Source organism: Podarcis bocagei (genome assembly GCF_964188305.1).
Source record: "Podarcis bocagei genome assembly, chromosome: 1".
Taxonomy (NCBI): Eukaryota; Metazoa; Chordata; class Lepidosauria; order Squamata; family Lacertidae; genus Podarcis; species Podarcis bocagei.
In genome coordinates, this window is record NC_138125.1 from 101557896 (window position 1) to 101583021 (window position 25126).

The 25126-nt window shown below is 41.5% G+C and overlaps 1 protein-coding gene across 1 annotated transcript in view; it reads right to left on the bottom strand.

Moving 5' to 3' along the window:
• The window catches only part of LOC308571906 (von Willebrand factor D and EGF domain-containing protein-like), a 199572-nt gene that overhangs the window by 127445 nt on the left and 47001 nt on the right, over positions 1-25126 (bottom strand). The window contains exons 3-10 of the mRNA XM_081167541.1: positions 24456-24684; positions 22141-22206; positions 21595-21827; positions 13924-14013; positions 9285-9420; positions 5877-6094; positions 2762-2835; positions 368-644 (exon numbers count right to left, since the gene is read on the bottom strand). Of these exons, the coding sequence (XP_081023667.1) occupies positions 368-644; positions 2762-2835; positions 5877-6094; positions 9285-9420; positions 13924-14013; positions 21595-21827; positions 22141-22206; positions 24456-24684 (1323 nt within the window). The remainder of the gene's footprint in view (positions 1-367; positions 645-2761; positions 2836-5876; positions 6095-9284; positions 9421-13923; positions 14014-21594; positions 21828-22140; positions 22207-24455; positions 24685-25126) is intronic.

Genomic DNA, 25126 nt, shown 5'->3' on the forward strand with positions numbered 1-25126 from the left:
TAAATCAGCCAAGTCAGGGAAATCCTTTGCTTTATCAAAGACCATAGTGACCGCTCTGTAAAAAAAGGCAAGCCTCTTGTAATGAGACAGAATGTGACTTGCTCAGTGCCACCATTAAGCTTGTGGCTAAGTCAGGGCTTGAACTCCTGCTATGATGTTTTATGGGCAGTATTCTGTCCATTGGAAGACACTTCTTAGCCTTACATTGAGTGGAATTTACCTCAGCTAGGACAGCCTAATACGCACCAGTGGTTGGCCATTCAACTTAGCAAGGGATACTCGATCTTTCACACTGCTTTGTTACAAAAGTAATCTCTCTCGTTGGTAATTATCAAAACCAAAACCCAAATAAATTTGAGATACGTACGGTAATTTTTCTCCCTCCATAGGACTCCATGATTCTGACATTTGGTTGTGACGAGGCTTTGATGCTTTTAATTGCCAGTTGAGGTTTGGTTTCCAGAAACTGCCCATTGCACATATCTAAGATGACGATATCATTATCTTCCCATGCGGCAACACCACAGTTACAAGCAAAGGCAAGATGGCGGTTGCTGCAATGCCACTGACGCACATGCACCTCAAACATTCGGTTCAGACTTCTGTACAGCACAAAAGTTCCAGTCATGTAGCTGTCATAACGCCTAAGCAATCAAGAGAACAACATAAAGGAAGGATTTACTCACAGTTTGTTAGCTGCTCATTTTTACTCTAGCCAACAAGGCTCCCTAATTAGACCAGTTTGGTGGCTGGCCTCAGAGGGAAAAGAAAATAAACTCTTGGTGAAGAAACACTTTTTCATCAACATAAGCAAACTAATACCACCAGAGTTATTAGCTGGGAGTGCATAAGAATTCATGTGAGGAGCTCATAGCTGCCTGAGAGCCGCTGCCATGGCAACAGGCATGGATAAGGAGGATAAACATTTGATAAAAGTAAATAGGAAAATATCTCTGCCTCCGGGCCTTAATAAATATGTTTTAGTTGTAACTGGATGCTTTACAGCATGATGTGCTTCAAAGCAAAACCAGCACTCAAATAATATCTTCCGTGACTAATCACCCACTTCGACAAGGTTGACTATGACTAGGTGAACATTTCAAATGAAAAATTAGGGCTCTGCCAGAATCGCATTAAAATGAAGTCATATTTCCCCCCTTTAGAACATCTTGGCTGTAAACATAAGTTTTACTCTTAACTGGATTCCCAGCTGGCAAATGGCCACGTCTGGAACAATTTGTCAGTTTTACTCTTCACTGTTGCATGAGCTCAAGTCTACTAGGGTTCACTGAGAAGCTGATGATGTTCTTGCTCTGGAACGCATGCCAACATGGTGGCTACAGCACACTCTGCATTTAGCTATGGATGACATAAGCTGAGGTGGTTACATGAGTGTTGATTCCATGCAAAATGCTCACAGAAGATTGGCTTTTTCCATATGGCTGAACAAGATGCTTTTCAAAAGCAACTGACACAGAAGGCTCTTATTCCTGGGACAGTCTAACCTAATAACAATCACTTGGAAATTTCATTGAAATTAATGGAACATTTTGGAGCAAATATGCTAAAGATCACAGTTTCCTAGATTTCAGTGTTATGGCATAATCCTATGAACAGCCATCTTGTGGGATGGAATGAGACAAAAGGGTCAACGTGATCATCTGTCAAAACTTGCTATGAACCAAGCAAAATGTATTGAATAAAATTCTAGCCATCGTCCATACTTACATTAGGCTTAATTCTCATAAAATGTTATCCCTTTGCTTTGAATATATTCAAGAAAAATGTTCTGCTTCTATAATATCATTCCCACACTTCAATGGAGGCACATTTGCCACCCTCTTCCCTTCTTAAAAGATGACTCAAAAGGTGCAAATAGATAAATAGGTACCACTCTGATGGGAAGGCAAATGGCGTTTCCATGCACTACTCTGGTTCGCCAGAAGCGGCTTAGTCATGCTGGCCACATGACCCGGAAGCTGTACGCCGGCTCCCTCGGCCAATAAAACGAGATGAATGCCACAACCCCAGTGTCGTCCGCGACTGGACTTAACGGTCAGGAGTCCCTTTACCTTTACCTTACCTACTTCCAAAAGGCCACAGATAGTTAAAGGCCAAATACCTGGTTATAGAGGAAAGTTTTTGCCTGGCACCTAAATATATGCATTGAAGGTGCCAGGCAAGTCTCCCAGGGGAGAGCATCCACAAACAGGAAACCACCACAGAATAGGCCAATTCTCATGTTCCCACCCTTCAGACCTCTTGTGGAGGGGGCACACAAAACCAGTTTATATGTCCAGGAGTGTGCACACAATACCTTTAAAAGTGTTCTAGGCACTGCAGTTAACCCCGCACAGAGTTGGAATTCCCAGCACCTCTTAAGAAATTGCACCACCTATAGCTTTTTGAGGAGGAAAATATACTTCAAATGTGATTTAAAGGTATAACGTACACAGAGCCTTAATTAAATCCTCATTTGCAGAAGCTATTGGAATTTAGTTAATCTGGTTAATTGGTTTGTTGTTATATTTTAATAGCTATAACTATCATCCTATTTTCTGGTCTCACAAGTCTTTCTGGGTGTGACAGCAAATGCTAGAAACTTGGAAGGCATTTTTTTTCATGTGTGTGTTTAACGTCCCTTGGATTCTGCACTACAGCATTTACTGTAAACTCATAAAATAGCATCCTAGATAGCTGAACAGAATACTAAAGCATATCATTATTGTGAAGCCAAATAGCTTCATGAAAGAATACTCACCATCCATCAAATGTGATGATGTGTGGATCAGTCAAAGAGTAGCAGTTCTCTGTGGGGAGGTCTTGAACTGTGACCTAGTTAAAATGAGATGTGTAATGCATACAGTCTCTGAGGCAGAGCTCCATTTTTTTATTTTATTTTTTTACTCATAAAACATTATGGGCTGCATTTGACTTTTATGGGTGAATGAAACAAAATGTGACTTTTAAAGTGTGTTACAGGATCAGTATTTCCTGTGTTTTACTTATTATCATTACTTATTTTATATGCACCCAGCAAGTATATAAAGGCTATATAATTTATTTCTTCTAGGTAAACATCAGCAAAAAAACAAGTCTCTCCCTGCCCATCCAAAAAAAGTTTACAATAAAAAAGTTTTTAACTGGAAGTGTGTGAAATCTAGAATCCTGAAAAGCAAAGCAGCGATGAATGAATCAATTATTTCTGATCCATGTCATTTTTGCACGTGCTTACTAATAAGTCATTATTAGTAATCTGAGAGTTCTTAAAAGCCACAAGAAAATTCACATGTAAGTATGATGGTTGCATCTAATTAATTACTCAGAAATTAATGGATTTAACATAATCATGTTCATTCATTTCAGTAGGTCTGTTCTGGGTGTGACTACTGTCAGCTACAACCCTGGTGAAGGACAAATTTTCAGATGATATAAAACTGGAAGGTGTAGCTGATACCTCAGAAGACAGAATTAGTACTGAAGATGCTCTTAACAGATTGCAGAGCCAAAAGTAGCAAAATGAATTTCAACAGGGACAGACATAAGGTTCTACACTTACGCAGGAATAATCAGATGCACAAATATAGGATGGGTGACACTGGGAACTGTACATGTGAAAAGGATCTAGGGGTCATAGTAGACCATAAACTCAGCATGAGGCAACAGCGTGATTCACCAAGTGGGTGGGAAGCTAATGCCATTCTAAGTTGCATCAACAGATGTATAATGTCCAGAAGGGAAGGAATAGTGCTACCTTATCCAGCCTTGGTCAGACCCAACCTGGAGTACTGTGTCCAGTTCTGGACACCAGAATTTAAGAAGGACATTGAAAAGATGAGACATGTGCAGAGGAAGATGACCAAGATGGTAAAGGGTCTGGAAACCAAGCATTATGAGAAATTGTTGAGGGAGTTGGGTATATTTAGCCTGGAGAAGAGAAGACTGAAAGGTGATATGATGGCAATCTACAAATATCTGAAGGGAAGTCACATCAACATTGGAGCAAGCTTGTTTCAGGAGCAGATTTAGTGCCGTTTGAGCAATGTGCAAGCACTGGACACTGAGCCAAGGTATCACTGTCTCAAAACCTAGTAAGCAAGGAACTGGGCTTTGGGAAGGAGGAGTGAGTCTCTGACAGAGTCCTGGAATCCTCCTGCCTCCTTCTCAAAGCCTAGTTAGCACTTTCTCAGCTTTAGGAAGGAGGTGGAAGGGCTCCAGGATCCTCTCAAATCCCTTGTGCTTCCTTCCCAAAGGTGGGCACCTCCAGGGGAGGGGAGTTGCCAAATTTTGGCTTTGCACAGGGTGCCATAGTACCCAAGTCTGCTACTCCAAAGGGTGGGACTAGAACCAATGGATTCAAATTCCAGATAAACATTAGGAAGACGTTTCTGATGGCAAGAGCAGCTTGACAGGAAAATGGACTATCTCAGAAGGTGGTGCACTTATCTGGAGGTTATTAAACAGGCTGGATAGCCATCTGTTGGGGATTCTTTAGCTGTGATTCCTGCATTGCAGGGGGTTGGACTAGATCAGTGTTCCCCAACCTTGGGCCTCCAGCTGTTTTTGGACTACAACTCCCATCATCCCTCGCTAGCAAGACCAGTGGTCAAGGATGATGGGAATTGTAGTCCAAAAACAGCTGGAGGCCCAAGGTTGGGGAACACTGGACCAGATTACCCTTGGGATCCCTTCTGACTCTACACTTCTATGATTCCATGATATTTTAAAAGTAGGTTCTTCCAAAAAAAATTCTCGAAAAATACACATTTTAAAAACAAGTTTTTTACGTTTTTTGAGCCAATATTTGGGTCTGAACCTTCAAGAACGAGAACAAAGATAAATACTAAATTCTGATCAGATCTGCACATCAATCCAAGATCTGGTCTGTTCATATCAGAATTCATAAACATCAAATTTGTCAAGCAAAGCCTCCTTTGAGTTGCTTTGTTAGTGTGGCAATGTGAAACTTTCCCCATAATGCAAGAAGCAGATATCTGACTGAAATTAAGGCACTTCTTTAAATAAAACCAGTTTCAAAACCAGAAGTATTACATAGGGTATATTCCAACAGTAGTTCATTATCATATTTAGAAGCAAGCAATTCTTGGCTCTTTTGACCTTTACATGTTATAGTATGTAGTTTGAATTAAATCACTTAGTGAAGATTTTTAACCAGAGCCTGATCCTGGCTTCATTGTTGTAAGCTTTTAATATAATCAGATCAACTATATATCAGAACCTTGTTAGCAGATGAAACAAATATTTTTATTAGAACAACAAATTTGAGATTCAGTGTCAATGTCTACAAAGTGATACCACAGAGAGTTAAACATTGACACAGAATCTCAAGACACTTATTAGGATTTACCCCAGAAATTCCATTGATTCCTTTCAATTATGGTTGTGCAATCTTAGCTTTCTTACTGATCATAAGCATTTAGTCATATGTAAATCCTAACAGACAATGAGACTTACTTTCAAATACATGTGTTTAGGATCATTGCCTTCGTCTGCACTCAAGCACACTTAAGATTGCTTCACACACATTTTTAGGTGTAGTGTTGTTTTTTTAACTTTATAGCTCCAAATGGGACACAATGGGACAAACATGTACTGTATTTGAAAATAAAAAATATTTAAAAGTTACGCTCGCTAGAGAGACATGATTAGCTGCACTTCTCTGGCCATATTCAGATTATCAAATGTGAAAATACTTGGGGTGGTTGGAGGGGAGAACATGATACAAGGGTACACATAAAGTGGATGGGGGGGATTTTCTCTGGGACAGAAAAGTGAATTACAAATACAAAAATAAATAGGACAGCAATGCCTTGGTTAGAATGCTCCTATCAAACTCATTGTTTGTTTAAACCTACTTTGACATCCATTGGTGTATAATCCCGCCAAAGCAGCTCGCTCGTTTGGACAGGCTCCACTCTGATATAGCTGGTGAGGTTTCCATCCTCGGCAAAGTCATTCACAGCCCTTACAGTTACCGAAGCTCTTGCACAGCTACCTTCCTCGCAGGGCATGTGTTCCAGAGCCACCTGGCATGCTGAGAGAGCGATGTCTGGGGACCTCCTTCCCAGATCATCTAAAATGCAAATATACTGGCATTCATAACTCTGTTTAGAAGTTAATAGCTAGGTTTTCTTTTTAATCAAAGGAAGATGGATGGTTTTCCATCTGTGATCAGAATAATTGTTGCTATTACAACAGCCAGACATGAACTCAAACAGAACCATTACATGCAAAAAATGACAGCAAGAAAAATACACACTTCTCTCTCTCTATTTTAAATCTCATATACCACCTCTCTCTCTCTCTCTCTCCCTCCAAGAAAAGAAAAGAAAAGAAAAGGGAAAAAAAAAAAAGGGTTTCAGTACTCCATACTGGTAAGTACCAGCACAAAAAGGCTATATAAAAGGCTAGTTCACCAGAACATGCATCACAGCAGAAAACAAATCAAAATAGAAATCTCCTGTTTTGCAGAATTCATCATGAGATTGCTTGAATTTGGAGATCTCTTTCTGCATTTGTGAATGACCAATATTCACTATGATTTTCAGTGCTGATATTTTAGCTTTGCTAGATGTGAAATAAATAATAATAATAATAATAATAATAATAATAATAATAATAATAATAATAATTTATTTATACATACATACATACCCCGCCCATCTGGCTGGGTTTCCCCAGCCACTCTGGGCGGCTTCCAACAAAATATTAAAAAACAGTGGTCTGTTAAACATTAAAAGCTTCCCTAAACAGGGCTGCCTTCAGATGTCTTCTAAAAGTCTGGTAGTTGTTGTTCTCTTTGACATCGGGTGGGAAGGCGTTCCACAGGACAGGTGCCACTAATGAGAAAGCCCTCTGCCTGGTTCCCTGTAAGTTAGCTTCTCGCAGTGAGGGAACCGCCAGAAGGCCCTCAGAGCTGGACCTCAGTGTCCGGGCTGAATGATGGGGGTGGAGACGCTCGTTCAGATATACTGGACCGAGGCCATTTAGGGCTTCAAAGGTCAGCACCAACACTTTGAATTGTGCTCGGAAACGTACTGGGAGCCAATGTAGGTCTTTCAATTTTAAATATGTCATTTAAATCTGTGTTATATATTTTACATCCAGCAGCCTCAAACATGAGCTGATTTTTTTTTAAAGTATTTAAAAACCTATTCTATAGGTTTCTTCACATATTGCTTTCTGGCACAAGTCATCTTCACTTGGGGGGGGGGGAGCTTTGTCACAGGTGATGGATTGAGAAAATGTCTTTCTGCATAAGGACTCTTATATCAGCTTCCCAGCAGCAGTACTTCATGCAAAAAAATGGCATTTGTGTCACTCTTCATACATTAAACACAATACTGACAATCTCTGTGTCAGATAAGGTAAAATGTGAAATGGCCTTTAGATCAAGGATCAGTTAAATAACACAAATATATCAATACTCATGAAATGTTTAGCTGTAAATGCATACTAATATAAAATGTGTCGTATTTTATATCACTGAAACAATCTTCTTCAACACCACTGAAATAATCACAACCCTACATATATGTGTATACTAAGAACTAAGTCCTATTAAATTTGTTGGAACTTACTCTCAGGTAGGCATTTTATTAATTTGTTTGTGTGTTTGTTTGTTTTGTATACCACCCTATACCTGAAGGTCTCAGGATAGAAGCTCGCAGGATAAAATATTCCATTACACTGCAAGCCTTAGGATAGAGAATCATCACAGCTCATAGTCATCTACTATGTGCACGTCTATACATTTGAAGCACATTCTTTTCCTCAAAGAATTCTGGGCACCAGGCACACCGAGTTGGTGGGACTGTCGAGTGTGTGTGACATCACATGTGATGCCCCGCCCCCCGTCGGGCCACACCTGCTTGGACGTGGGGGTGTCTACCGGGATGCTCTGACGATTGCAGAGGGCAGCACGGAGGGCGAAAATCGGCCTCCCACTTGCCACACTGGCGCTCACCCAGGGATAGTGGGGGATGGTAGCCCCCTCAATATTAGGGGGGCTGCACCCCCTGCCTCAAAATATTGAGGGGGTTTAGGCCCCTTTTGCCCCATATACCCGGCGCGGCTGATGGACACTGTAGTTTGACCCTTGCCGTCAGTTATGTTATGTGCAAGATCCAGTGTTGCACTAGCAAAGGCAGTGGGGCTTCCCCTTTCTCCCCTCCCCTCTGTATATCCCCCATTTTAGAAGTACATGAGGGATGCAGGGGGAGGAGGAGAATGGGAAGTTTGCACAAGCAGGAGTCTGTTGCACAAATAGCTCTGTGTGTGTGTGTGTGTGTGTGTGTGTGTGTGTGTAGCTCCCTATTTATTGGGGGCTTTTTTGGATTGTGTGCACTGCATGTTGCTTCATTTATAATTTCAGCCTGCATCAGATGTTTCTTCTGAAGCATCAGTAGTAAACTGTAGAACAGATTTACAACAGTGCACTCCTTTGGATGTTGACGTCTTTCTGCTGTGTTCAGTTGTTAGTGTGTTTAGAATTGCAGCCTAAGAGCTTTCAATGATAAGGAGAAGTAGTTCCTGATCAGAAGAACCACCCATTATTTTTTAACCATCTAAGTAACATTGCAACCGGATCCTAATATTTATTGCACTAGTTAGTGATGAGTACACAGGATATGACATCTGCTACAGTGGCACAACTTCTCAAAGCAATGATATTTTTAAGCCGTCACCAGGCTTCCAAAGAAATTACTCCAGTGTCCAGCAACATAACAGGGCCAACGTGCAATTAATTATTATTATTATTATTATTATTATTATTATTATTATTATTATTATTATCATCATCATCATCATTATTATTATTATCATTATCATCATCATCATCATTATTATATCATTTTCTTCCATACAAATATGTTCAAATCTTACAAATAAGAAACTAGGATTGAGAGGAAGTGATTGATCTAGCTAGTGAGTTTATTGCAGTAAACACACACACACACACACACACACACACACGTGTGTACACACCTTTGTGTACGTGACTATAAGTAATACCGTTATTAGTCAAATTAGCCTAAAACATTAAGCCAAATAGTTTAATGCACTGACCACAAGCTTTAAGTACTTTCCCCCCCATCTCTCTGGTTTTATAGCCAATCACTTTGTTTGTCTTATGAAGCCCTCTAGCAGTAAATGATGGCGGTTCTCGTCTACCTATGCTATGCTCTTAGATTCATTACAGAGATTTCAGGGAAAGTCAGCAAAAGTGCTTGATCAAATGCTCACTGACATAAGACTCTTACCAGAATCCCCGGTAGTCAGCTGCAAAGTAATTTTACAGATGTCATCCTGGCCCAGACAGGTAATAGGGATGGTACTTAGGATTGTCAAAATATGCTCTTCACTATCTTCTGAAATTTGTATGGATTCTGGCACAAACTGGAAATAGAGACAGATGATCAGTCTTACACTGCACTCATATTAAGCCTTGGCCTGTTTTGATGGCAAATGCCTCTGATTTAAGGCACAAGTGAATTTTCAGTTATTGCATCAGAAGTTTCCCTTTCAAGAAGGAGGAACATTTTCCCTGAAAAAGCAGGCAATATCTAGATTTTTAAAGAACATTTTTTTTAAGGCTAATTTGGGGAGGGAGAATGAAGAGTAGTTTCCAAGATTTTGTTTTGTTTTTTATTAAAGATTTTCCTGATTTACAAAAGTATGTGCAATGTCTCTCTCTCTTGTATTTTTTCCATGTAACATTTTTACAAATCAGTTTCATTTGTTGAGACATTAGGAAGAAAAGGGGGAAAGATGGGTGGGGTCAGATGGCAATGTTTCTATTTTTCTTAATATATGTAGGGTTTGGTGTCAGCGTTGCTTGTGCAGGTTCTCTGCTCAGTGGCGTAGCGTGGGTTGTCAGCACCCGGGGCAAGGCAAGTAATTTGCGCCCCCTAACTCCACACCGCACTGCACGCCTGGCACCCCCCCTCCACAGTGGGCGGCGGCCCGGCGGCTTGGATCGGATTCGCACAGCCAGCACTGCAGTGAGAGAGAGTGAATGAGCCAGGTAGGGGCAGAGAGCTGCGAGTGCGAGCGCGCCCCCCCCCAGATGTTGCGCCCGATGCGGCCGGCCCCCTCTGCACCCCCCACGCTACGCCACTGTCTCTGCTGTTCACTTGTGTTCCTTTGGTGGTGAGAGAGGTTGGGGTTGGCCTAGGGTGTGGTTGTTTGTTTGTGATTAGCTGTGGTGATCTTTGTTTTCGTGTGTGAGTGGGGTGGGTGGGTGTTTTGGATCAGGTTAGCCATATTGATTTGTATGCTGTTGGTGGATTATTGTCATTGTCTTGTTGGGCTCTCTCAAAGTTTTGAATCTCTGAAGGAAAGATATTCAAAACTTGCCCTTCCTGCTACTGCGCCCCCAACTTTTGCTAAACTTGTCAGCAGCCGGGGCACTTCCTCAAAATGTTGCCGCTTAGCTTCTCCAATCTGGGGAGTGGGACTCAATCAGCAATGTGTCACCCGGAAATGCCCTGGCTTTTGCCAAATTTGGTAAGAGCCGGGGTGCACCTCAAAACGTAGCTGCTCATCTTCTCCACCTGGGGACAGAGAAGACAAACGCCAATGGCACATGCCGGAATGCCTTCCTTTAGGCAGCAGAAGTGATGGGGCAGGCAGAGCACGGATGGGATCCTGTTTGCACCAGGGAAGACCTCTGTAGGTGCATGTGTGGCCGCAGGTGCTATGTTGGTGACATATGGGCAATGTCTTGAGAAGTCACAGCTCCGTGTTATAGCATGTAGTTTTGCATGCAGAAGAGTCAGTGCCAAACTTCCCTATTTAAAGACCCTCAGAGATAGCAGAGCTGGGAAAGATCTGGATCTAAAGCTTTGGAGAGCTGCTGTCAGTGAGAATGCACAATAATGGGCTTGATGGGCAGACTCAGGCTAAGGCAGCTTCTTGTGTTCATAACAGGAAAGGGGGAGAGGAGGCAGCCTCAAGTTGCTTTAGAGACAAATTATTTGCACCTATTGCTGTGCTTTTGCGTTGTTGAAACCAGTCACTAAGGAAGGGTTTTCACATGGTGTCTTATTCAGCCTTTGCCTTCCTTATTCTCTCTCACGACTTTGATAGCACGTTAAGAAGATCTGAGCTTGCTGCTACTCCAAGATAAGGTGAAATTGCTATTTTGGTGGCTCGCCGAGGTTTCTGCTTAGCTCTCAAACATTCTGCCAAATTAGCCACCGTAATTGCTTATTAAGTAAAAATTGCCTTAATTTCCTAATGTTACCTTTTGCTTTTGAACATCTTCAGTAATTACAAAATCATTTTCAGGAATAGCAGGGTAATTGTTTCTTATTTCTGATGCAGGAGAAAAAATCCTTTTGAAAAATCCTAATAACTAACAGCATGGAACCGATTTGCTCAGTGCAGAGCTACTAGTAAAAAAAAAAAAGTTAATTAAAATGTGCTGGGCTGTATATTAGGATAATTAGCTGGTCATATGGCTTGCACATTACTCTACTTTCTATGTGTAAGGTAAAGGGGGGGGGACTAATTTATGCTAATGCATATGCTTTATGCAGAGTCCAGGACCAACCTGAGACATTTTGTTGCCTGAAGTGAAAGGCGAGATGACACCTCCCTGTTCCATGTACAAGAGCCAGCTGGGCAGACAGCTGAATCTTATTTCATTACTAGCAGTAGGACAGCAGCCTCCATTGCACTCCATGGCCGCCTTGTGTAGACAGCACAGAGGCAGACAAGACACACATCTCTATCTTTCAACACCTCCCTACTAATCCTCACCCTCAAGCAGCTACGTACTGCCTCAAGCAGCTCCCTCACTCAACCTAATGGTAGGGTTGAGTGTGCAGAGTCTGGCCATTTGTTTCTCCATCATGTTAAGTATTGGCTACACTATTGGAGAAGCTCTCTGGGGCTTAAGGTAGGGTTCCCCCACCCCAGTACCTGCTACTTTCGAATGGCCAGTTGGAGATGCTAGGGTTGAAACAGAAACCTTATAGATCATCCTTCCCCAACCTGGTGCCTTCCAGATATTTTGGACTCCAACCCCCATTATCCCTGGACATGGGCCATGCTGCTTGGGGCTGATGGGAGTTGTAGTCCAACAGTACGTTGAGTGCATCACCTTGGAGACAGAAGAACAGCTGTTATAGATACTGAGTATATGCTCTAATACAGAGTCACTCCCTCTGTCCCCGGCCTGAGTTCCCTCATTTTGTTCAAAATGAAAAACAGTACATAACTGGGTTCACAGTGAAATGGCTCTGGTGGCTTTCCTGTTAGAGAATACAAGATGCAGAGTTTACTCTTGCTACCCGTTCCCTTCCCTGATGGTTACATATAAACAAGTGCCATGGAATAGTTACTTATGCATCTGAAGATAAAGATGAACAACCCATAACTGGAAATGATTGTGCCACATACAACACCCCACTCAAAAAAAAAAAAAAAAAAAAAGGTTTCTGCAGAGCCCATCACATCTTACCATTCTGTCTAACCCTAAATGAAATAACAGAATGATAATGGAGGGGAAACAGATAGATTCTTTCTTCTCCCAGGTTTGCTGCCAAAGCAAAATAATAATAATTTTTAACAATGCAGTGAAAAAGAAGACACAGTCCCTGTATTTTAGTTTCTGGAGCAAGGGCAGATTTTGTGTTGTTTTGGTTTGTTTTGGGCCCAGGGGATTCCTTCCCTCTCAGAGAACCATCTGAGGACTGCAAGCCAGTGGTGGGTGGAGACAGATACAAAAGTGGTCAGAGTATTGAGTGTGACTTGAACCTTTGTTCAACAAATAGGCTACATTCCAGCCACACAAAGTTAAAGGTTTCTTACACACATCTCTCTCCATCCACCCTCCAGGCAAGCAAGAGGCATTAGCACAGTTCAAGGAGTTATGCTAGACAAGCAAAAACACTTGAGGGGAGCAAAATGGGGCCGGAGAGAACTGTAGCCTGTAGAAGGGACATGGGCTAGGTATTGAGAGCCAGGTAGATGCACCCCTCACCCTGCTCTGGAGTCTGTATCTCTGTGGTTTCTGCAGTCTATGGTGTCATATGAGTTTTCGAAAGAGAGAGATGCCACATTACCCAAGATGGGGATTGTGCTGTTAGGTCTCCCATCAAAGGCATTAGGTATGAATCAAAGTGAAGTCTGCCCCATAAATAATGTATTGTCCCATAAATAATAATGGCAGACTTAGCATGCAGGTCCTTGTTTTTATAGGCTCAGCTTTTGGAAACTAATCTGTACTACAGCCTCCTTAATGGAATGACTTTTTTTTTTTTTGGCCAGTTATTTATATTGCATTCCAGAAAAAGCTAACAAAGGGGGAAAGAAAGGCTCTTTTATGAAATATCTGCTACTGAATGGCCAGCCAAGGTCAGAAAATGTTTTAGTCTGCTAAAATTCTCCATTAACATAATGGGGGGTTGCCCCCAGAGTTTTATGAATGGGAGAGCGCAGCATTCAAAGGATGCAGACGCTAAATGCCAGTCTTCGCAAAAGCTGTCCATTTAAAGACGTCCCAACTTTTATTTCACATTGTGTGAGAGACAACCGCAAGTGCTCAGGCATTATGACCAAATCACTCTGAATTTGCAGAACTGTGCCTATCTACTTAAGGTTGCATATAATCACCTCTCAGAAGGTGAATGAACATGAAACGCTTTCACAATACATTTCTCGGCACCTAGATGCTGTAGCTGTTAGTGCCTTTAGAAAGTCTGATAGAATGATTGATAGAATGGCAGGCAATTTTTGGAGACATTTTCTCCTTGGGCACCTAAGAAGTACACTGTTTATAATCACCAAAGCCAATTTTACAGTGTGTTGTCTTGCGGAGCAAGGTGGTTAATATAGAAATCTCCATTGAGGATATGCTAGAGAAGTTTGTTAAATGAGGTCTTTTGCTGTTACCTTAATCCCAGCATAGAATCCATCGCTTTCTTCAGGGGAAGACTGTTGATCAGGAGAGTCCCACCTAAAAGCTGTGACAGTGCAAAAGACCTGCAATAAATAAATTGTCCATTTTACAACTTTTTTTCTTTTCTTTTTAAATTAAGAGTTTATGAAGAGTGATTGAAGGTGTTGTAAAGGTTTGGCTGAGATATTCTACTCTATGAAGACTGATTTTGCTGTTTTGTCTTTCCCTTTGCTGACTGCAAAGCCAAAGCATTCGCCAAGTGGGGAACCCATGGGGGGCAGCCATCCTCCTATATCTTGAAATGTAAAATTCCATGTACTTACAGATATCCATAGGTGTCTTCTGTAGCAATTAAAAGCTGATATCCCTCACTCTGGGTAGGCTTGGATCAGGTAGTTTTGACGTTCAGAAATAATGCTAGCTGGAAACTAGGGCATCTGGTTATTAATCAGTACAGTGGTACCTCAGGTTAAGAACTTAATTCATTCTGGAAGTCTGTTCTTAACCTGAACCTGCTCTTAACCTGAAGCATCACTTTAGCTAATGGGGCCTCCCGCTGCCACTACGTGATTTCTGTTCTCATTCTGAAGCAATGTTCTTAACCTGAGGTACTATTTCTGGGTTAGTGGAGTCTGTAACCTGAAGCGTCTGTAACCCGAGGTACCACTGTAGAACATTAAAGCTGATTTGTGGTGATTGTGTAGTGATTTCTGCAGCTGTATTTGTTCTACACCACAATTTTCAGGCGTAAATACATAAAAAACAAAACAAAAAAACATTAATGGCAGACATGCCTCTCAAAACACCCAGGGGCAATTTGTACCTTTCTGAAATAGTTCACCAGGCATTCATGTTCCAGGGACACACATGCAAGCCTTGCCTTCAACATCCATCGGCACTCAAGCTGCTCTTTAGATCTTTGCATGGATTTCTGAAGGTTGTATTGTATTGTATTGTATTGCATTGTATTGTATTGTATTGCAGTGCATTGCATTTAAAGTGTGTTTGATTGAATGTGCTTAGAAACTGTCCCCACTACTAGAAACCTTGACAAGCCAGAGTTTTCACTTGTGAGGAAGATTCTACGCAAGTTCAGCTGAAAATGTTTTCAAAACCCTTTAGAGACCTTTGTGCTAATCACATGGTCTGAAGACCAGGCAACATGGCCAGGGAAATGGGAGGCAGGGATTGTGCATGTTCCCTTGTCTCTATTCTAAACTTGTTCAAACAGGGCTTTGATGACACACATATCTGTCCTTCAAAGGTTGCATGCTTACTGTGAGAAGCACAACTGTAACCCTCAGGCTACACATCAGTGCATGCACCTACCTTCATAGCTGGCTTTAAGAGGGTGTGTGCAAGAGTTTAGTGATGCTTAGCAGAGTGTTGTCCAGGTCCTGAAGAGAGGTGGTCCTCTATACAGCCATAGTTTCAGCTGCCACTTTACTTTCCAAAATGTAATGTGCCTGAAATCCTGTTTCTAGAATATTATGGTTTTTAAAAGGGTGGCCAGGATGGGGGGGAGGTCATTGCAAAGTGGCCACCAGGTTTTTGTGGTGGCTATGTTTTATTTTATTTGGTTTTATCAAAGCTGATATCAGGAAAATTTATCAGGAAAATAAAGATGATTGGCATAACTGTCATGTTAAGGACACCATCGTGCAGGGCTCAGTTTGGGTGGGATCACACAAGTGTCACCAGTGGGATAAGCCCTGGCATTTAAAGAAAGGTTGTGTCCCAATGGCAGTGCATTGGGTGTGGGTCAAGGAATTGGAGATTGTAGCACGACTCAAAAGAACTGTTGAGCTAGTTCTACATGCTTAACTTCTCTTTGGAATATGTTTCTTGGAAAACATCCCTTGACAGCAGATGACAAAAGACCGAGAAAATGAGGGGCTTGTGAAATCATTTTGTGGTATGATATGAAGCCTGCTGCTCAAAGAAAAATGCAAAATAAAAAACCTCAGAGAGGGAAGATCAGCTGTTGAGTTCAGCTTATGTAGCTTTTGGGTCACAGCCTAATTTACCAGGAAAGAGGGAGGCTGCGCATTTGTATTGTACTATCCAAATTCTATCCAACAACCTAAGTATAGCTCCCATACAGAAACTCACTGCCTGCTTTCTTAGGCTGTGTTCAAGGGACAAGGCTTTGCACTAGTTTAGGTTAAAATAAATCCTTTCTAAAAAGACAGAGATACCTTTTATATCATATGTTGAGCTTCGGTTTTGAGAAGCCATTTCCTCGCTTTTACCCAGTGTACAAACACTGTCCAAAGGACAGCAAGGTCTATTTTTCAGAAAGTGCAAGAGTTCTGGCCAATTATGTTTGCTCATACAGTAGCGATACAATTGTTATCTCCACTGAGGCAACACACCATCTACTATCTTAATGGGGTTATTTCACCCTAGTAAACTTTTTTCCCTTCCCCTTTTCCAAGGCTAAACCAGCAAGTACTGTACCTTGAACAAAAATCTGTATCATGTGAAGTGGTCCTTATACCAGAACTTTTCATTTTTGTAAAAAAAAAAAAAGGATGCAAAAAAAAAAAGATGAGTGTTGAGCACGCCAGGCACTCCTGTCTTCCACTGCCTCCCGCAGTTTGGTCAAACTCATGCTGGTAGCTTCGAGGACACTGTCCAACCATCTCGTCCACTGTCGTCCCCTTCTCCTTGTGCCCTCAATCTTTCTCAACATCAAGGTCTTTTCCAGGAAGTCTTCTCGTTTCATGAGGTGGCCAATGTTAATGCATTTACCCCTTTACAAAATGAATATGCAATCCAAATCCATAGTTCCCACTGAAATTTGGGGAAGAGCCATAGCTTAGTAGCACAGAATCTGCTCTGCAGGTGGGATGCCCCAGGTTCATTCCCCACTAGCTGCAGGTAGGACTGGGAAGGAACCCCTGCATAAAATTCTGATGAGCTGATCCCAGTCTGTAGAGACAACACTGAGCTAAGATAGACCACTAGTCTAACTTGGTTATTTCACCAAAGTAGGTCTAGGATAAATAGTTCATATTATAGTTTTCTGGAAGACCTGGAAGAAATTTGTGAATTCCACATGGTTCCCTTTAAAACTTTGGAGATGAATCATATATGTAGGGTACATGCATTGCATGAAGAAAGTCCCAGGTCCCTGGCTTCTCCAGCCACAGGAATCTTTAGTAAAAGACAAAAGATTTATATGATCTGAAGAGAAACCAGAGTATAGGGATGAGACAGACTCCTGCCTGAAAACCTTGAAAATCACTGCCAGTCAGTGTAAACAATACTGACCTGGGTGGGCCGTACATCTGACTCAATATTAAGACGCTTCCAAGGGGAAATCTGAAAAATCTAGTCTCACCTGTATTGTACTGTATGTGATTTTGAATGCAATCCAGGAGAATCAAGAAGGGAAGTACAATATTTGCATTGGAAAAGTACTGCGCATTCCGTACCCATTATACTATGTGCACAGCTCCTTCCTTTTTGAGGATGAATTCTTCTTCTTCTACAACTCAGGTGTGAACTTCTCACAATCAGATATGCGCATTGGTCACTGATCTACAGACTTGACAGTTTGTCACATAATTATTAAGATAGCTTTCCTTAGGAGTTTCTTGCCTCCAGCTGAATATTGGCTTCTACTTTGTAACTCCGCTATCAGAGACTTCCCCCCCCCCCTTTTATCATCTTATCATTTCAAGGGACGGGGGAGGAGAATGAAAAAGGTTCCCTGCAGGCAGTATGAATGCAACATTGACTGACTACTCTGTGGTTGGGTACTCCCCCCCCCCAAGCTTTTCAGTAAAATAAAATCCTACTGTCAGTATTTTTAAAACACTTGCAATATAAAAAAAAGAGACTGGCATATTCAGCCTAAAGACAGTAATGAGATCCAGGAACTTGAGAAGGCATAATAACATCAGATAGAGTTTTGCAAATGCAAGTGGGGAAGAGGATGGCCTTGCTGATGACCAGTTTTAATGTGCTTCAGATGGAGCTTATGCCCATTTAAATTTATTTGCGTCCAATTATCTGGGGCAAATTTTTAAACTTTTCCAGCTTCTGAGAGATATTTCATTGTGTATCTCCTGGTGAAGCCTCGTTATACTTGTTGAATTCAGTCTGAATCTCTAAACAAAAGGACCTGACCCACACCCCTCAGACTAACGTGCAAATCACAACTTGGCTTTCCTTCCAGGTTTTCTGCTTCTCTGAATGTTGTGACACAGTTATTGGAAGTTTCAATGTATCAAAATGTGCATTTAAAACTTATATGTGTATTAGAGGAGCAAATATACATTTATATACCTGTTTTAAGTTTTTTCTAAAAAAACAAACTACAGATTAATATGCAAATGAAACTGAATTAATTAAAAAAGCCTACAGATTAATATGCAAATGCAACTGAATTATGTATAAAAATATGTAAAAGTGACACTGGGTGGAGAACAAAAATCCACCCACCCCTCTAGATTCCTAAAGTGAGGCTGTGAATGGCTGAAAATTCAGGCACAGCTTATGAAGAATGCTAGTAAGCACAGCTTACTTTCATTCAGTAGTGACCAATGGGGTGGTGCAATCAGGGCTGACTGGCTTCCAGACACCATGTGTCACTGGCAGTTACAGAGGGGTGGGGAGCCAAGGCAGCAGAGAGCTTGCTGTGGTGCTGGTACAGTGGTGGGAGCATCAGATTGGCTCTGTATTCCCACTGTGCTAAGCTCCTTGCTGCCTCGGCCTTCTCCCTCTAAGAAACAGGCAGTGATACATGGTATTGGGAAGCCAGGTCAGCAATGCAGACCCACCAATGATACCCTGCTGGCCGCTGATGGAGTTTCAGGGTTGTTTTTTTGTCTAGTGAGTGTTGATACACCTAGGCCTAGGTGGCAATGGTGCCTTTTGGGGAGTCTTGATCATTGGGTGAAGGCACACCATCACATGTGCCTGGCTCCCAGGGTCCCTGGGCCCTGTGTATACAAGTGAAGACCTCTGCTTTGCATCTTCCTGCATTCAAACAAGAGGCTAACATGTGCTCCATATTACTACTTTCCTAAAGGACCATAAAATGCACTGAATTTCTTGGCATCTTCAGCACAATGAGCTTTTCTCTGAGTTATCCACAAAGATTACATTAAAGTCAAAGACATTTGTAATGGAGATTATGCTTAATTCAGATAGGGTTGCTCTGTGTTTTGTTTTTATTCATAATGAAACTGTCAACCAAAGCAAATCCGTGCGTATTGAAATATGGAATCTCAATGTGGAAATTCATTCCAAAACATCAGAAACCTTCCTATTAGCGGTGATTATTGTTCTGTTGTGAAAGGCTGTAATTAAAGAAAAAACTTCTCTCCTTTTCCTTTCATGGTGGAAGCTAAGTGGCTCTCTCTCTAATCTTAATGCGCAGATAAATCAGTTTATAAGCTTGTATATGGAGCTGAATTTATTTTATTTTATTGCTGCTGCATTTGCAAACAGTGTAACCTATCAGCAAGATGGCCACTGCCACTGGCAAACTTTTTTTAAAAAAAGTGATTTTGCATAAGCCTTTTAAAAAAATGTATGCCATCTCACCGCATGAACTTTCAAATTGCTGTGCAGAGCAAAACCTGGCCAGTTTCTTTGGCACATCCTGCTTCCTTAGCATTACCCATTGCACACACTGTGCCTGCTGTAATTTACAGATGGCTGTACCTCCAGGTATGGAATGACCTCTGTCAATATAATCTAAATTGGGCTTAGGAACTGCTACAATTTCAAATCAGATGGAATGGGCTATGTTGAGTGTTTACGAGGTGGGAGGGAGGGGGAGCAGTGGATTATAGATTTATTTATTAAAGCTGCAGTAGTTTTGCAAACATTTCTCTGCCGACACAGTTTCCAGAATGGCCTGATTGGGACCTAAAGTATGGGAAAATGCTCTTATAAGCCTTATGAAGAAATGGCCTTAGCAATTTCATCTAAAGAGATGCTAATAAAAGCTCAAACTCCATTGGACCAGTAAAGCTCAATGACTCTATTAAAAGCTATGATATGAACAACATCTTGAAGGAAATTTTGTATTATGCTTGAACGATATCGCTGAGAGAGTTTGAAATGTGTGGAAAGTAGCGTAGATGGATATCAGTCAACTGGAAGCAGAGCTTTAACATTTTTTCCTCTCCTTTTGACTCAGAACCATGCAGCAGCTTTCAGAAAAATAAGTTCATAGGGAGATGAGTGCAGGTTCCTGAAGACTGCACTGCCAAGGGACAGAAGAACGGGCTGATTCTGCCACTAAACCCAACAGATGCCTCAGTTTACATCATGATCAGAAAATACACATGCAGAGCACTGGATGGGTGTTAAGGTCAGTTTACAACTTTGGAGCATCAAATGAGGCCTCATAAACAAAAGGAACAGCAGGTAGCAATTCCTCAAATAAGGTCTCACATACCACAAATCACACACACACCTTGTGTTTGTGTTTGTTTGTGTGTGTTCCTTTTAAAAGAGCAGCCATGGAAGATCAGGATTACTTGTCCTTGCTAGTGCTATTTGATGCCTTGTCTTGTTTTGTCCTAAACTGTTGTTAATTTGCTGCAATCTAGCCCTTTGCCTGGCTTTAGACCACTTCACCAAAGATAGCCTACATGCCACAGGAGCCAACTCCTAGGGGTCGAGGTCCCTTCGCCCCACCTATCAAATATTGGAGAGGGCCAAGTCCCCACCCATTTGATGGGCATTGCCATTCAAATGGTGTTTATGTGTGTGCCACATTATGTGATTAATTATGCAGGTGGGGCTTACCTGCTCACACACATACACCATTTTTCTTTCAAGTTGGCACCCCTGCTATCTGCATCTAAAACATAACAGGATTTTTTGAGTTTTATTCTTCAGAACTGTTGTGTCCTCAAAAAAGCCTTCAAGAGCCTATCAAATGCCCCACCCCATCAGATGTCAAGGAGATTAGTAACTTTAGAAGACATCTGAAAGCAGCCCTGTATAGGGAAGCTTTTTAAAGGTTTAATGTTTTGTTATGTTTTTATATATGTTGGAGGCTTCCCAGAGCGGCTGGGGCGAGCTGGTCAGATACAAATAATAAATTATTTGTTATTATTTGGTCATTTACTCATTTCAGACCAAGTTGCTCTTTGTCTAGAGTTAAGGGTTCTCTAACCCTGAAATACTTTTCTATTTATGAGAAAATGAGGGAAATCCAGAAGAAGAGTTATGATGCTGCTAAGATGAGAAAATGTCAGGTTTGGACACATGGATTGGTTTGTGAAAGTAAGGCTAGTGCTGTAAGTCCTTTGATCAGACTGACCAAGCCTGTTTGTCATTACAGCAGTGCCATGACATGATACACATATCCTTAATCAGTGACATTTTTAGGCGTAAGTTGTAAAAGAAGCAATGCTATGATATGTAACAACAACCAAAGTTCTGATAAATAAATTGGATACCATAAGTGAACTTCCTAATGCATTGGAATGCTCAGGGTTCTAAACTTGATAAATAGCATTTAATAACATTATATTAAAATGTACTCCCACTTGGGGGCTGTCTTTTAGATTCAGGCCAAATTCAGATTCAAGAGAACAGTTAATAAGAGCTAAAAACAAACCAACAAACAAATAAATGCAGAGAGATTCAGCTCCTCTGAACGCTTGACCTTGTTTTCAAGAAAGCATTACCGTATCTCCCAATCTGAAATTAACTCCATCCATCTCCACGTAGGAGAATGTCTGCAGCGTTGTGTCATGATGAAGCTGTTCTTTCGCTCTGGATTTGGAAAGGCGTGACCAGACCACCGCATAACCTATAGACAGATCTGAAGTTGGAGTGCTGAAAGTGCATTTGAGGTAGACGTGGCCTCCCAAAAGCTCAGGGGTGACAAGTGGTTGTAAAGGTGGGAGTTGAGATGCCCCTGCGTACAAAGAAAAACAGAGTGGGGGCATGATGCACTTGAGTGGGGTAATAGTTTAGCCAAGAAATCATTATAATTGAGATAGTACTAGAAAATATAGACTGGTTTCACCAGCAGTAGCTGGTGTAGTAGGGCAAAGCTGTCCTTCCAACAGTGGTGTTGCTGCAGCTCAGCTGAATAGGTGTGGGGTGGGGCAAGCTGCACTATAAAAGCACAGGTGTGAATGTGGAACATTTTTCATGGCCTTTTGGATCCCAGCTACTATGTTCCAATAAATAACAACACATATTTGATGCTAACACTAATAAATTACCTTGAAAGTTGATGTCTGCTCCAGTTCCTCTGGGACCAAAATAGTTCAATTGTGGTTCTTTAACAGCTAAAGAAATAAAATGAGATTAGTATGGCCCCATGAAGTGATAAAACTAGCGTTTAGAGGTGTGTTGTTGTTTAATTGGACTCATTGGTCTGAAAAACTTCCAAAGTTCTCATTCATTCCCAAACACAAAATTTATAGTAGCATGCCTATTGTGAAAGGCATATGTGAATTTAAATGTTCTGCTTCTGTTGCAATAATCAAAGAACTGGACATCTTGAAACGATTGTCCTTAGTTTTGCATATATTTCACTGAAACCCAGGCATTCCTAAGTATGTGTCCCATTTACAATGAATGTGCCAAATACATCCATACTCAGGTGCAAACAGTAAAATGCAGAGAGCACTCTTGTCTTCTGCTGTTGAACCCAGCCAGATGGGCAGAGTATAAATAATAAAATTGTTGTTGTTTTTGGGAGTGTGCATATTATGAAATTCACAATCCAGCCAAGGTCAACCACTGTTAAGTCACACTGATTTCAATAGGAGAGATTTAAGAATGTTTATTTTAATTATTACATTTATATCCCACTTCCCACCCCCCACCCCAGATGCTCAGAGTGGCATGACTAATTTTGCCCTCTGCATTTTATCCTCAGGGCAATTATGTAATGTAGGTCAGGTTGGGAAACCATGACTGTCCCAAAGTCACCCAAGCTTCATGGTAGAATGGGGATTTGAACCATGGTCTCCCAGGTCTTAGTTCAATACACTAAGTTGCTAACTACTACACCAGACAAGCTCTCATTTGGCAAGTGAATATACTTATCTTTCATTGACATAAGGGAGAAATTATTGTAATTATTTCATATAGTGCTGCCTATCTGCATGGTGCTGTACAAAGTACCAGAGGAAAGCTCCCTGCATTTAGTAGCTTATAATATATGAGGATGTGGAATTCAACTTTGCACTAGGGCAAGCATTTCAGCTGGCCAAAAGGAATAATCTCCCTCTATCCCCCACTGTTCTGGGGGTTCTCTCAACTCTCAACCACTACCACAATTGAGCCAATCTTAGAGAGCGGCATGAGGGGAAGGAGGGAAAACAAGTAGAAGTTCTTGCACAGGGCTACCACTGATGTGACACATTAGTTCAACCCAACCCTAAAATCTGAACCAGGGGAAACAACAGAAGAAGAGAAAGGAAGTAAAGGTGGGAGTAAACATTGATAAAATCTGGAATTATTTCAGTTGCACATACTTAGGCTAAGTTTTAGTAGGGAATGCGAATTAGGAGGTTGTGCTACAACCTTCATTTAAAAAAGGAAGGTTTTGAGGAGAGTTATGGTTAAAAAAATGGAATTAGCACCACACAGGTGTTCAGGGAAGCAGTTCCAAGCATACAGGACAGCAATGGGGAGTCTTTTGAGAAACAGAAGTCCAATCACAAATTAATATTTCAGTGTTCCTTTCCATTCAAACTAAGACATGATGGAATGGCAGAAAAGTTCACCTAAATAGTTATGGTTAGTGACTTGCAGAAGGTATGGAAACAGGATTTTGAAAAGCTGATAGCTCTAGTCTTCTTTGTGCTGAATCCATGAGTTCCAATTTGTACAATAAGATTCAGGTCCCAAAGGCAAATACAGGGGAATAATGATCTGTGCCTTTGTGAGTCTCTTAAGGGAGAATCATTTCTAGCAATCTATATGCACTTGAAGACTCTGAGTTCAGAAGGTGTAACAGAGTGAGGAATTGCTATCTGCCATTCCTTTTGTTTTTGAAATATAGAGGCTAGAACTCTTCTGGTGGTTTGGCAATTATATTTGACAAAAGTAATTATAAAGAAAAAAGGCACCACAAAGCTGTTTTTTTTATTCTCTCCCTTGCATCCTTTCAAGGGCTTTCAAATCATCATTTTATCTCTCATAGATCATTTCAGTATTAGATGCCATTCTGTGATGTAATCAAACAAACAAACAGTAACAAACATGCTCAGCCAGTTAGCTTTGCTCTTTAAACCAAATGTGGACGCAAAAGGCTGCAACAAAGGTTACATAGGAAGTGTAACCAAGCTAAGCATACCTTGGTAACATGCTGTAGATTAAATTCTGCCAAAGTAATAACAGCTATTCCTCAGAAACACCCTGGGCTGTTGCTGATTGATTAGCTACATTGTCTGCATCTTACTGGGAGCAATGCTTGACTTGCAAGGTCACTGGGATGCGCAGAGCAATAACGCAACCCTTGAGCACGTAGGAAGAGAGGGGCATATACAGTCTGGGTGACAAATATGGACTGTACGAAACCCACCTTCTGCGCAGTAGCCCATGCACCCCTGAGTTGGTTGCAAGAGATAAACAAAGAACTCTCCACAATGTCTGACCGATATGGGTATCCGGAACAGACAACAGTCTTTGATGCTTCCGAAAAAGAACTGCCAGGTAGCACAGGCGGTGAGTTGCTTTCTCTCACCAGGCTGCGGGAGGGAGTCAGGCTCAAGCGACAGCCAGACTGGAGCTTGTGTCCCACATTTGTTCATCTGTGGAAATATATAAACCAAATCAATCAAATGGCTGCATTTCTGCTTGGCTTTTTCCCTTGAATATAATTCTTTCCCCTGGAGCGGTAGGTGCAACAGTGATGTTATCAGCTATATTTTGTCCTCTGTTGAGGTGAAGGGCAGGGTATAAATAGGCTTAATAAAGAACATAATAAACACATCAGTGCAGGACTTAGGGACAGGTGTCTAGGGGTCCTCACAGCAGAAGGAGCAGGAGAGCCCCCAAATACAGCAGGAATGTTTTGAAGTAAGTGGGGTAACACCTAAAAACCTTTCCCCATACAACCAACAAGTCCTCAGTCTTAAATGGCCAGCTCCACCCACCTCACGAGGTGTCGCGAACTGTCAGGACAATGGGGAGAAGGAAGAGGAGGGAAAGGAGTGTATCTGAGACTGTGACACACTGGTGCAAGCTGGGGGT